Source organism: Anguilla rostrata, chromosome 9, assembly GCF_018555375.3.
Source record: "Anguilla rostrata isolate EN2019 chromosome 9, ASM1855537v3, whole genome shotgun sequence".
Lineage (NCBI taxonomy): Eukaryota > Metazoa > Chordata > Actinopteri > Anguilliformes > Anguillidae > Anguilla > Anguilla rostrata.
In genome coordinates, this window is record NC_057941.1 from 52,008,930 (window position 1) to 52,021,470 (window position 12,541).

General features: G+C 48.0%; 1 protein-coding gene across 3 annotated transcripts in view; it reads right to left on the reverse strand.

Annotated features, from left to right (window-relative positions):
- The window catches only part of LOC135264130 (roundabout homolog 1-like), a 141,554-nt gene that overhangs the window by 25,375 nt on the left and 103,638 nt on the right, over positions 1–12,541 (reverse strand). For all 3 annotated transcript variants that reach the window (XM_064352819.1, XM_064352820.1, XM_064352821.1), the window contains 6 exons: positions 8,599–8,756; positions 7,561–7,681; positions 6,097–6,235; positions 5,884–6,011; positions 2,440–2,564; positions 1,860–2,034 (listed from right to left, as the gene is read on the reverse strand). In XM_064352819.1, coding sequence (XP_064208889.1) covers positions 1,860–2,034; positions 2,440–2,564; positions 5,884–6,011; positions 6,097–6,235; positions 7,561–7,681; positions 8,599–8,756 — 846 coding nt within the window. The remainder of the gene's footprint in view (positions 1–1,859; positions 2,035–2,439; positions 2,565–5,883; positions 6,012–6,096; positions 6,236–7,560; positions 7,682–8,598; positions 8,757–12,541) is intronic.

Sequence of the window (12,541 nt, forward strand, 5' to 3'; positions counted from 1 at the left end):
AATTTCCCGTGAATGACAGCACTGCGGGGGGAGGGAGGGGGGCGGGGCAAGGGGGGGTGGGGGGGGGGGGGGGTTCCGAGCCTCTCAGACTCGAGCTGATAAAATAAAACACCTGGAGGCCACGGCTGAGAGAGGTCATAATCGAACCCGCGTGCCGAGAATCATGGGACAATTCCCGCACGCGAACGGAACGCAGAGAAAGCGGAACGTCGAAAAAGCGGAACGCCGCAGACATTACATTAACCCCCCCCCCCCCCCCACCCCCCCCCCCCCTCTCTGCACCTCCATCACTCACATTAAGAGTAAAACTCACGTCCCAGGGGAGGGGGGGGGGGGGTAGCAATCATTGCGCACATTAGCGGCGTGTAACTGGAGCGTAGCTGATAAGTGAGAGCGGTCAGCTCCACCCGTCGGAGATAAGGGAGCCGAGCCTGACTCACCTGCAGGTGATTACACTGATAAAGAGCAGGAGGCGCACGCTGCCTGAGACACAGGCCTCCTCTCTGCAGTCTGCTCCTGAGACACAGGCCTCCTCTCTGCAGTCTGCTCCTGAGACACAGGCCTCCTCTCTGCAGTCTGCTCCTGAGACACAGGCCTCCTCTCTGCAGTCTGCTCCTGAGACACAGGCCTCCTCTCTGCAGTCTGCAGGGCTCCTGAGACACAGGCCTCCTCTCTGCAGTCTGCGGAGCTCCTGAGACACAGGCCTACTCTCTGCAGTCTGCTCCTGAGACACAGGCCTCATCTCTGCAGTCTGCTCCTGAGACACAGGCCTCCTCTCTGCAGAGCTCCTGAGACACAGGCCTCCTCTCTGCAGTCTGCTCCTGAGACACAGGCCTCTCTCTGCAGTCTGGGCTCCTGGACACAGGCCTCCTCCTCAGTCTGCTCCTGATGATCATGCCTCCTGCCCTGAGAAGCTCCTGAGACCCGGTAACTCCTCTCTGCAGTCTGCGGGCTCCGGCTTGTACCAGTAGCTGTATTACCTGTACCTGCCTGAGGAAGCTTCGCGTGTGTAATTTCACGTTCTGGTAATACGGCCTGTTCCATCTGTTTCACAGTCGCTTCAGACATAGGGCTTTAGAGTGTGTGTGTGTGTGCGTATGTGTGTGCGTGTGTGTGTGTGTGTGTGTGTGTGTGTCTGTGCATGTGTGAGCATGTGTGTGTGTGCACATGTGAAAGAGATGGGAGGAGCGGAGGTTGGAAATGGAGAGAGGAGAACACTGGGATGGGAACCTTGCGGTCCATCGCCATGGGGATGAGCGGCGCCAAGCCAACAGGAAGCCAGCACCTTAGGGATGCCGCATTCATTCCAAGAGCAATTAGGAGCAGGGGCCCTGGCGAGAGGCGAACCCAACTGCGCTCCGGGGACCGGAACCTGGTCCCTTTCCCAAACGGACATGGACCTGGCCCCTTTCCCAAACCCACGCACACCTGGCCAGAATCACCAAGCGGCTCACACCAGCCCAGACGAGCCCAGAGCACCAGGAACAGGAAGTGAGACCCCACCGTACGCATCATAGCGGTTTTAGTTCCGCTGTCCCAGGACCCGTTGGCTCTGCTGTGTGCCAGGACCTTGGGCAGGGTGTACGGCTGGCAGTTTGGGTCTGTTTCCGCGTAGCCTTGCGTGCCCAGGTAGGGCTGGGTCCCGGTACCATTATCAGGTACCATTACGGCACTAGCTCCCATACAACCGGTACCTATTAAACCAATCCACAGCAGATTTCAATGTCGCACGTGTTCGCTAGCCGGGTCTCTTCCTCCCCTCCCTCTACCAAAGAGCTCTGTAAATTCAGCCAATAGAGCTTGTGACTGCCCCCCCTCCCCCTCCCCAAAAAAACCCCCCCACTTCTGAGGTCCCTCACCGTCAGAGACCTCCAGCAGGGCCTTGGTGATGATGCTGCCCGCGATGTTGACGCCCTGGCAGCTGTAGTAGCCGCTGTCGGCGGGCTGGGCGCCCGCGATGGTGAGGTCGCCCGTCAGCGACACGGAGAAGCGGCTGGGCACCCGCGGGGGCTTCTGGGAGGAGAACAGGAGGTTCTGGAACAGGAAGTAGAAGAAGAGAGCGGTGCATTGTGGGTAGATATTACAACCTGACGATGATGAAATTTGACTACGCTCCTTGCAGAGACCAAACCTGAGTCGGACACTTTGTGAAATATTTTAACCCTTTATACACCAGTAAAAGTTCTGTGGACTGCAGACAATTTTTATACATTTAAAACCTCTATATTTATATCTTTTAAAAAAAAACAATATACAAACCAAAACATATCATTCATATGATCGTAAGTGTTGGCTAGCAGCATGTTTTATTGACAGCTCACAGGGATTTAAAGCAGACGTTAAACTCTCCTGAACATGTGACCCAGGTGAGGGGGCGGAGCCCCGGCCTCCAGCCTCCAGGTGAGGGGGTGGAGCTCTTGTCTCCAGGTGTGCCCTTACCTGGCTCCCCTCTCTTTGCCAGAAGATGGCGGGCTGGGGGCTCCCCTTGGCCTCGCACTGGAAGGTGACGGTGCTCCCGACCGCCATCACCTGGTTCCGCGGGCGGACGATGAACGTGGGGGGCACTGGGGGGGGGGGGGGGGGGGCAAGTAGACCAGTTAGTGATGTGGACAGAAGCACTGCTTTTAGGATAAATGCTGGTTTAATGTAATAGTGCACCTGTACAGAATGAGTGAAAGGCATTTGGAGCTTGCTATCATTTTGAGATCAATAATATGGTTTTTAGCAAGTTTTGTATTTTTGATGTGCAGAGGGAATATTTTTTGCAATTCAGAAAATTAACTTCAAGTCATTATTCAAAGTCACCCATTTAAAAAATCCCCAAAGAGCATGTTTCAGTTCCTGGACTGAATTTGCCATTAATTTTCTGAACTGAACAAATTGATCCTGTATTCACTCAAACCCTTTTTTCTTAAAAAGAAAATAAGATTTAAAAAAAACAGAGATTTCTGTCAATCATTGAAGACATGAAAATAAATATTTTTCTTATTCACCTTGGGAGACCAGACAGAGCTCTCATATTACCCTTTAATGTCTCTTGTTGCCATCGGCAACTGAAACATGAATGCCAGTGGGAGATGGAGATGGAGACTGGTGATGGAAGGTTGGGGAGGTTTTGGAAAAGTTTTGAATGTCAGCCGGACTTACCAGACACAACTAGAAGAGAAAGAAACACAGAGCAATGCGTGGGATGAGTGAGTACATCATGTACAACACACACACACACACACACACACACACACACACAGTGTGAGACACAGAAACAGCACACAAGAAGCACACAATGGATAACTTTTTTAACAATTTGAAGAGAAATATGAATCCTAGCCCAATATTCACAACAAAAATGTTATTTCTATTGACTGCATGTTATCGTAACTAAAAGGTTATGAGCGTTCGTTGACGGAGAGGGATATTCAGGTCATGTGACCGTGCTCAAGAGTACAACAGCTGTGACACAGCTGGGAATCGAACCTGCAACCAGCCCAGAACTTGCCTAGCCGTTACGTTACACTGCCACCGAGGTATTTGTGGACTCGAATGGAAGCATGTGTTGCCGAAGCAGAAAACTGCAGCACAATGTGTGTCTCTGCGGGGGGTGGGCCTGGGGGCGGGGGTGGATGTAGGGGAGGACAGAGGAAGTGCAAAACTACTATGGTCACATTTTTGAGGTTTTGGGGAGAGGAGGGATGGAAGGAGGGAGGGAGGGAGGGATGAAGAGAGGGAGATGGGATGTCCTCTGACTGTGCCCCCTCCCTGTTTTCACCACTGTACAGTGTGATTAATATGTGAACAGTGGACATCAAAGGGTCCGGGGCCCCCTACGCCCCCCCCCCCCCATGCCCCCCCCCCACCCCACCCCCCTTTAAAACAGCACGACTCCACTCTTTCTTTCTCTCGGCGCGTGTTTTGGGAACATACCTCGGCCCCGTTCCAACCCCCCCCCCACCCCCGCACCCCAACCTCCCCCCCTCGTTAATAGGACAGCCCTTCCAAGAGCAATTAGGAGAGGCCTCAAACAGCACATAATAACCTCATTTTATTAGAATATAAGCCCACACACCGGAAAACTAACACGACAGGATTAACCCCTTCCCATCTGTGGTCAAGTAGCGACAAAAAAAAAACATCCTTTATGGCTGTGGTTCCAAAACCTTTTTTTTTTTTGACCAGGCCCCCCCTTTGAGAATAGGACATTTTTTAAGCCTACCCCCCACCCCCCTCCCCAATGCAAACACTGTGCCCTGCCTGTTTTCTTGTGTGTGTGCGTGTGTGTGTGCATGTTTTTTGTGAAGATGTATAAATGGTAATGATGGAAGCAGGGGAACTTGAGAACAACTTGAGACTCATCTCTCAGGCGATCTCTCCATTTTCTCCCAATTTAGTTAAGTTTTCATGCTGTCTAGACGATACACCTTATGGCTAAAGAATTAACAGGAAATGCAGAGGGTCTGATAGGAGAGCTTAATGAATACTGATAATCCCCCTCTGTCTCTGCTCCTGCAGCCTTATCCGTGCCATCTGAACCTACAGGTATCACTCCGCACCAGATAACGGATTCGACGGAGACGGTAATAACGTCTGCCTTCCACGGGGCCAAAGCTAATCTCTTTACATTCGCCCCCCCCCCAACCCCCTGTGCGCGACCGGCGTCTCCTTGGCAACAGCATACATCGACTCCAGGAAAATTAAACGAATTAACGAGAGAAAAAGAGAAGTATGAGCGAGAGAGAAAGAAAGAAATTCAAGTCTATTTCATAATTCTCCCAGCTGTCGTTCATCGCCATTGTAATTTCCTTTTAAGTGTTGTGAGGAATATAATTGCCATGACAAATATAAATCCTTTGGGGAATGTGCAATGGCAAAACATGTCATGTGCAATTTAGGCATTTAATCTGAACTGAAAAATAGAGAGAAAGAGAAAGATACAGACGGAGAGAGGGAGAGAGAGAGATGTTTACTTTTGACATTCTACTTGTTGGAATATTTACCGATTGTTCATCTGTGTTTGTGTTCGTGTAGGCTTTGGCAACATTCACGCATACCAATAAAGCATTTGAAATTCAAATTTGAGAGAGAGAAAGACAGAAAGAGACAGGATGGGGGGAGAGAGAAATACACTGGAAGCTCTTTTCTTCCCAATTTCTCTCATCTTTGTCATCATAAAATCCCCTCTTTACGCACGAAAGACACACACTCACACACCCCTATTCTCTCTTCGAAAAGACTCCACTTTTCACTGTTTCCACGGTGCCAAAGCTCCTGGTTCTGTAATTAAAAACATGTCGTTCCCCATTGGGCTCAGCCCCCCCCCTTTAATTACTCTGTGCTGGTCCCAGACTACCCAATCTTCTCCTCTCTCTCTATCACTCTGTCCCTGGAGCGATTTGGGGGGGGGGGGTGGTAACAGGAGAAGTTTGGAGGGTAACAGGTTGTGAAAGAGAGACTCAGTGGGCATCACCCTTCATAACATCTGTAAAAAACCTGTTCGGAATCAGTGCCCCCCCCCTCCTCCCCCTCCTTCACCCCTTCTCCCCCAGGCCCCTAACAACTGCTAAAACCACTAAACCCACTTCCTGCCAAGTCCAGCTCAGTGAGGTCACTGTTAAAATGAGTTTGGCAACACTTCAGGTTAGAAGCTGCGATTAACTGTTTATAAACCATTAATAACTAGACTGTTCACCATTAGTAAACTAGTTATTAACAGCTGTGAACAGCTCATTTTATTTCCTAATAGTAGCAAGGAATGGGGTCTGTGGCTGAAGGCAGGTTGGCCCTGGGGAGGACAGGTGAGCTCAGGTAAATACAGGTGTGCTCAGGGGAGTACAGGTGGATAAAGGTGAGCTCAGGTAAATACAGGTGTGCTCAGGCGAGCTCTCGTACCCAGGACGGTCAGCGTGGCAGTGGCCTCAGCCTTGCCCACCATGTTCTCGGCCACGCAGGTGTAGGAGCCCACGTCAGCCAGCGTCACGGCACGCAGGTAAAGGGTGTGGTCCTCACGGATCTCATACCTACAGGGGCAAGATGCACACGGGTATGGGCACACGCAGACGATGAAACAGGGGTGCAGGTATTGGTTGACGGGACGCCCCCTACCTCCCGCTGGGCAGGTCCCCGTCCTCCTTCCTCCAGTGCACGATGGGGTGGGGGTCCCCCTGCACCTGGCAGCGAAACTCCACGTCTTTGTCCACCAGCACCCTCTGGTGGCCGGGCCTCCCGATGAAGGTGGGCCGCTCTGTAAAGGGCCAAAGAGAGGACAGCGTTAGCATAGCCATTAACATTTAGCATCAGCGCTAGGGCTGAAACCACAGACATTATCATTTAGCATCAGCGCTAGGGCTGAAACCACAGACATTAGCATTTAGCATCAGAACTAGGGCTGATGCCCTTTAGCATTCAGCATCAGCGCTAGGGCTGAAACCATAGCCATTAACATTTAGCATCAGAACTAGGGCTGAAACCACAGACATTAGCATTTAGCATCAGCACTAGGGCTGAAACCACAGACATTAGCATTTAGCATCAGCACTAGGGCTGAAACCACAGACATTAGCATTTAGCATCAGCGCTAGGGCTGAAACCACAGACATTAACATTTAGCATGAGCTCCATGGAAGGTCATCACAGAGCCCAGTACACCTGTATAAGCCTGCATTTCCCCCCCCCCCACCCACCTGGCCAAAGCACATCAACAGACACCCACACACACACACGCACACACACACACACACTCTCTTCATTCCTCTCTCTCAATTCAATTCAATTCAATAAGCTTTATTGGCATGGTAAGGGTACACTTACATTGTCAAAGCATTCACTCACATGACAAACATAACAGACAGGCATGTCACACACACACACACACACACACACACGGTCCTCAGCTTTCTCTGCTCTTAATACAGTTTGCTCATGTTGTACATTTACTGCCTCCCTGGGAACTGAATTCCACAGCTCTGCATATTTTGGCTCAGAAATATCTGGTTTTTATAATGAAAAAAAAGCCTTATTATTAAAACCTTTCGGGCAGTTAAAAGTTTAAAGCACATTTAATTCTCCGCAGTTTCCCAACAGTCCTGTTCTTTTCTGCTGACCTGTTTCATCCATCAGCAGTGCAATTATTCTGTTTCTGAAAGTTATTTTTTTATTTCAGACATCCACGCTCTCTGGCAGCGCACGCAGCGGGTTGGGCGATCAGCCACGTCAGGACAGACAGGAGGTGGAGCGTGACTGAGAGGTGGCTGTGAGGTCAGAGGTCATAGTCTTATCGTTGTCATGACGCTTGGAAGTTGAACTTGGGGTTGGGGGTGGGGTGGGTGTTGCGGTGGTGTGGGGGGTGTGTTGGGGTGGTGTGGGGGGTGTTGGGGTGGTCTGGGGGGGGTGTTGGGGTGGTGTGGGGGGTGTCATAGCTGAATGCTGGGGGTACTCGGCCATTATGAAGAGAATCTTTGGTGAAGAAGAGAGAGGCAAAATACTTTTGCGGATAGAGAGACAGACAGGAAGTTAATCTTTAGCGATACAGAGGTACACATAGAAACTGACAGGAAGTGAGGTATTTACCCACGACGGTGAGTTCGGCAGCCTCGCTCTCTCGCTCGCCCAGCATGTTGGTCCCCACGCACACGTACTTTCCCGCGTCGCTCTTCCTGACGGGCGTGATCATCAGCTTCCCGCCGCGGATCTGTGAAGAGGGAGGGAAAAATGGGAAAGAGTCTGGGCAGAACAAGAACAAGAACAACAGCAACAACAACAACAACAACAATAATAATTTAATCTCAGTACGCATCTAGAGAGAGAACAAAAGAGAGAAGGAGAGGCTGAGTGTGTGTGTGTGTGTGTGTGTGTGTGAGAGAGAGAAAGAGTCTGTGTGTGTGAGAGAGAGTGCATGTGACACTACACATTTAACAGTTACCATGTCTTGGCAGATAAAGCAACTTAAAATATAATTGAATTCATCGAAGTATGTTTATTATTAGCTGCATCAGCTTCACATTTAATGAAGCACTTTATCTTAAGCTGAAGGGCCTGTAACGTTTCCCCAATAAAGCCCGGCCCCCGTCCCACAGGGAACAGCCAAAGGACAGCTCCGCCCACTCCCTCCCTCAGCCCCGCCCCTCAGACGCTGCCAGCTGTGACCGCAGACCCATCTGGCGATGTAGCAAAGCCACATCTGGATCCGCGCAGCCCGGAACACAAAAGGCAGCCGTGGTCCTTTGAAGAGGATTCTTCAGATGCTCTTTTACATTCCGGAACACCATCATCGCATTCCATTAAAACCCCCGCTCCAACCGCCCCCTCCCCCTTTCAACCGCCACCCCCCCCCACCCCTCCACTCACAGAGCAGCCAGGCTACCTGCTGCCAGAAACATGCTTTTTAATTAATTATGTCACTCAAAAATGATTTAAAACTCCTGGCTTTCCTCAGAAGCCACTTCCACCGCCTCTCACAGCGACGGCTGCGCCTGGGGGAGATGTGTTTTAAGTCTCCAGAGGCCGCTAAAAAGTTAAATCCACTGCTGCAGACTGAAGGGAATTTTCAGTGACACATCTTACCCACACCAAAATGTGAAACCATAGAAACGGGACGCGTCCCGTTACCGTGATGTGCTCGTCCGCGTCGCTGACGCTCTCGCCGTTCTTCCTCCAGGAGACGGTGGGCTCCGGGTGCCCGCGGGGGGGCTGGCACTCAAACACCCCCGGCTCCCCCACCGCCGCCAGGACGTCCGCCGGGTTCTGCCGAAAATCATCCCGCAGCACTGAGAGAGGAGAGAGAGAGAGAGGGAGAGGGGGGGGGAGAGAGAGGGGAGAGAGAGAGAGGAGTGAGAGAGAGGGGAGTGAGGGGAGAGAGAGAGAGAGAGAGGGAAGGAGGGAGAGAGAGGGGAGGGGAGAGAAAGGAAGAGGGAGAGGCAGGAGAGAGAGGGGGAGGCAGGGAGAGAGTGGGAGAGAGAGAAGAGAGGAGAGAGGGGTGTCGACGGAGAGAGAGAGGGGGAGTGAGAGAGAGAGAGAAGAAGGGAAGGAGGGAGAGAGAGAGGGAGAGAGAGAGGGAGATGGAGAACAACAAAGAGAGAGGGAGAGAGGTCAGTGGACCATATCAATTCCAGTAAATCAATCTTAATGTCTCACACACACACACTGCTATTTTGCACATTTAAGGCAGAGGTGCTGAGGTCTGAACAAGACCCTGCCTTCACATTAGGGTCAGAACCACTGCCAAACCCAGAACCTGAGCAATCAGAGCAAGGGATCAGAACCTGAATCAGAGCGGGAACCAGAACCAGAACCAGAACCCGAAACAGAGCAAGGACTGGAACCAGCATCCAGGGCGACAGATCCAGGAGCAGAACCAAAAATTGAGAACTGGAATCACCATGGTCACCAACAATATCAACGCGGTCACCACAACATCACCACGGTCACCATAACATCGCCACGGTCACCACAACATCGCCCCGGTCACCACAACATCACCACGGTTACCACAACATCACCATGGTCACCAACAACATCACCACGGTCACCACAACATCACCACGGTTACCACAACATCACCACGGTCACCATAACATCACCACGGTCACCACAACATCACCACGGTTACCACAACATCACCACGGTCACCATAACATCGCCACGGTCACCACAACATCACCATGGTCACCAACAACATCACCATGGTCACCAACAACATCACCACGGTTACCACAACATCACCACGGTTACCACAACATCACCACGGTCACTAGAGAACCGAGCAGGCCAGCGTAGAGCAGCGGATGCACGGCTCCTGCAAAGTTGAATCAGAGGACAGAGAGGAGTGAGCTGCAGACGGGCCGAGCTCTGCTCCAGTTCTGAGACGCTCTTAATCTTCCCTTGAGCCGGCAGCCTCACACTTAAAAAGGCCACAAGAGCCAACACACACGCAGGGAGGGAAATCAGATTAGCGATCGGCTGACCCCGTGCGAATCGGGCGAAGAGCGAGGGAGGGAGGGCCTCTCGCCGCCCGTGAGCTAACGCTACGTTTCCCTCTCCGCCGCTCGCCGTGCGGCAGCGCTGTACCTCATCGGCGGCTTTTAGTCATTAGCGGATAATACGTCCGCTCCGCCGGTAGCAAGCCGGACGATATTCCCCAGAAACGCGCTCGTCAGTCAAGCCTGAATGGCCAACAGAGTACTCAGTGTTGACTCAACAGTAAAACAGAGCTTCTTTAGGGGCCAAACTGAATAAAATGTACTCCATTATAGTAAAAATGTCTCTTTCAGAGTCAACACTAAATCTTTTTTGCTGTGTGGAAACACGGCCATTAAAAAATGTGCAATATATTAATATTTTTTCAATGAAAAATTTTCTTTAAAAGACTTGAAACATATTATTTTGCATTTGTATTATTGTATTCGTGATATTTACCTTGATTTTTAATCAATTTTAAAGCTTTTCCGATGTTTTCCAAGCTACATTGGCTTCAATTAGGTTAAGGGCCCAAACTAGGGTTAGGGTTAGGAAAACGTAAGTCTGAGGGAAAAGCAAGTTCACAGCTGTGTTCAGCAGCTTGAAGAATGGTTAGGACACAGGTTTGTTAATGATTTTGAATGAGTCAAATATTTTCTACTGTAGCATGGGTACCTATGGCCATTAAAAATGTGCAATATATTAATATTTTTCAATGAAAATTTTTTTTTAAAAGACCTGAAACATATTATTATGCATTTGTATTATTGTATTCGTGATATTTACCTTGATTTTTAATCAATTTTAAATGGGTTTTCTGATGTTTTCCAAGCTACCATTGGCTTCAATTAGGGTTAAGGGCCCAAACTAGGGTTAGGGTTAGGAAAACGGTAAGTCTGAGGGAAAAGGCAAGTTCACAGCTGTGTTCAGCAGCTTGAAGAATGGTTAGGACACAGGTTTGTTAATGATTTTGAATGAGTCAAATATTTTCTACTGTAGCATATGGGTACCTATGGCCATTAAAAAATGTGAAAAATATTAATATTTTTTCAATGAAAATTTTTTCGTTAAAAGACCTGAAACATATTATTTTCATTTGTATTATTGTATTGTCATATTTACCTTGATGTTTAATCAATTTTAAATAGGTTTTCTATTTTTCCAAGCTACCATTGGCTTCAATTAGGGTTAAGGGCCCAAACTAGGGTTAGGGTTAGGAAAACGGTAAGTCTGAGGAAAAGGCAAGTTCACAGCTGTGTTCAGCAGCTTGAAGAATGGTTAGGACACAGGTTTGTTAATGATTTTGAATGAGTCAAATATTTTCACTGTAGCATGGCCTATGGCCATTACAAAATGTGCAATATATTAATATTTTTTCAATGAAAAATTTTTTTTAAAAGACCTGAAACATATTATTTTGCATTTGTATTATTGTATTCGTGATATTTACCTTGATTTTTAATCAATTTAAATGGTTTTCTATGTTTTCCAAGCTACCATTGGCTTCAATTAGGGTTAAGGGCCCAAACTAGGGTTAGGGTTAGGAAAACGGTAAGTCTGAGGGAAAAGGCAAGTTCACAGCTGTGTTCAGCAGCTTGAAGAATGGTTAGGACACAGGTTTGTTAATGATTTTGAATGAGTCAAATATTTTCTACTGTAGCATGGGTACCTATGGCCATTAAAAATGTGCAATATATTAATATTTTTTCAATAAAAATTTTTTTTAAAAGACCTGAAACATATTATTTTTGCATTTGTATTATTGTATTGTATATTTACCTTGATTTTAATCAATTTTAAATGGTTTTCTCATATTTTCCAAGCTACCATTGGCTTCAATTAGGGTTAAGGGCCCAAACTAGGGTTAGGGTTAGGAAAACGGTAAGTCTGAGGGAAAAGGCAAGTTCACAGCTGTGTTCAGCAGCTTGAAGAATGGTTAGGACACAGGTTTGTTAATGATTTTGAATGAGTCAAATATTTTCTACTGTAGCATGGGTACCTATGGCCATTAAAAAATGTGCAATATATTAATATTTTTTCAATGAAAAAATCTTTTTAAAAGACCTGGAACATATTATTTTGCATTTGTATTATTGTATTTGTCATATTTACCTTGATGTTTAATCAATTTTAAATTGGTTTTCTCATGTTTTCCAAGCTACCATTGGCTTCAATTAGGGTTAAGGGCCCAAACTAGGGTTAGGGTTAGGAAAACGGTAAGTCTGAGGGAAAAGGCAAGTTCACAGCTGTGTTCAGCAGCTTGAAGAATGGTTAGGACACAGGTTTGTTAATGATTTTGAATGAGTCAAATATTTTCTACTGTAGCATGGGTACCTATGGCCATTAAAAATGTTTTTTTTTTTTTTTTTTTTTTTTTTTTTTTTTTTTTTTTTTACCTTGAGTTAATATTTTAAATGGTTTCTGATGTTTTCCAAGCTACCATTGCTTCAATTAGGTTAAGGGCCCAACTAGGGTTAGGGTTAGGAAAACGGTAAGTCTGAGGGAAAAGGCAAGTTCACAGCTGTGTTCAGCAGCTTGAAGAATGGTTAGGACACAGGTTGTTAATGATTTGAATGAGTCAAATATTTTCTACTGT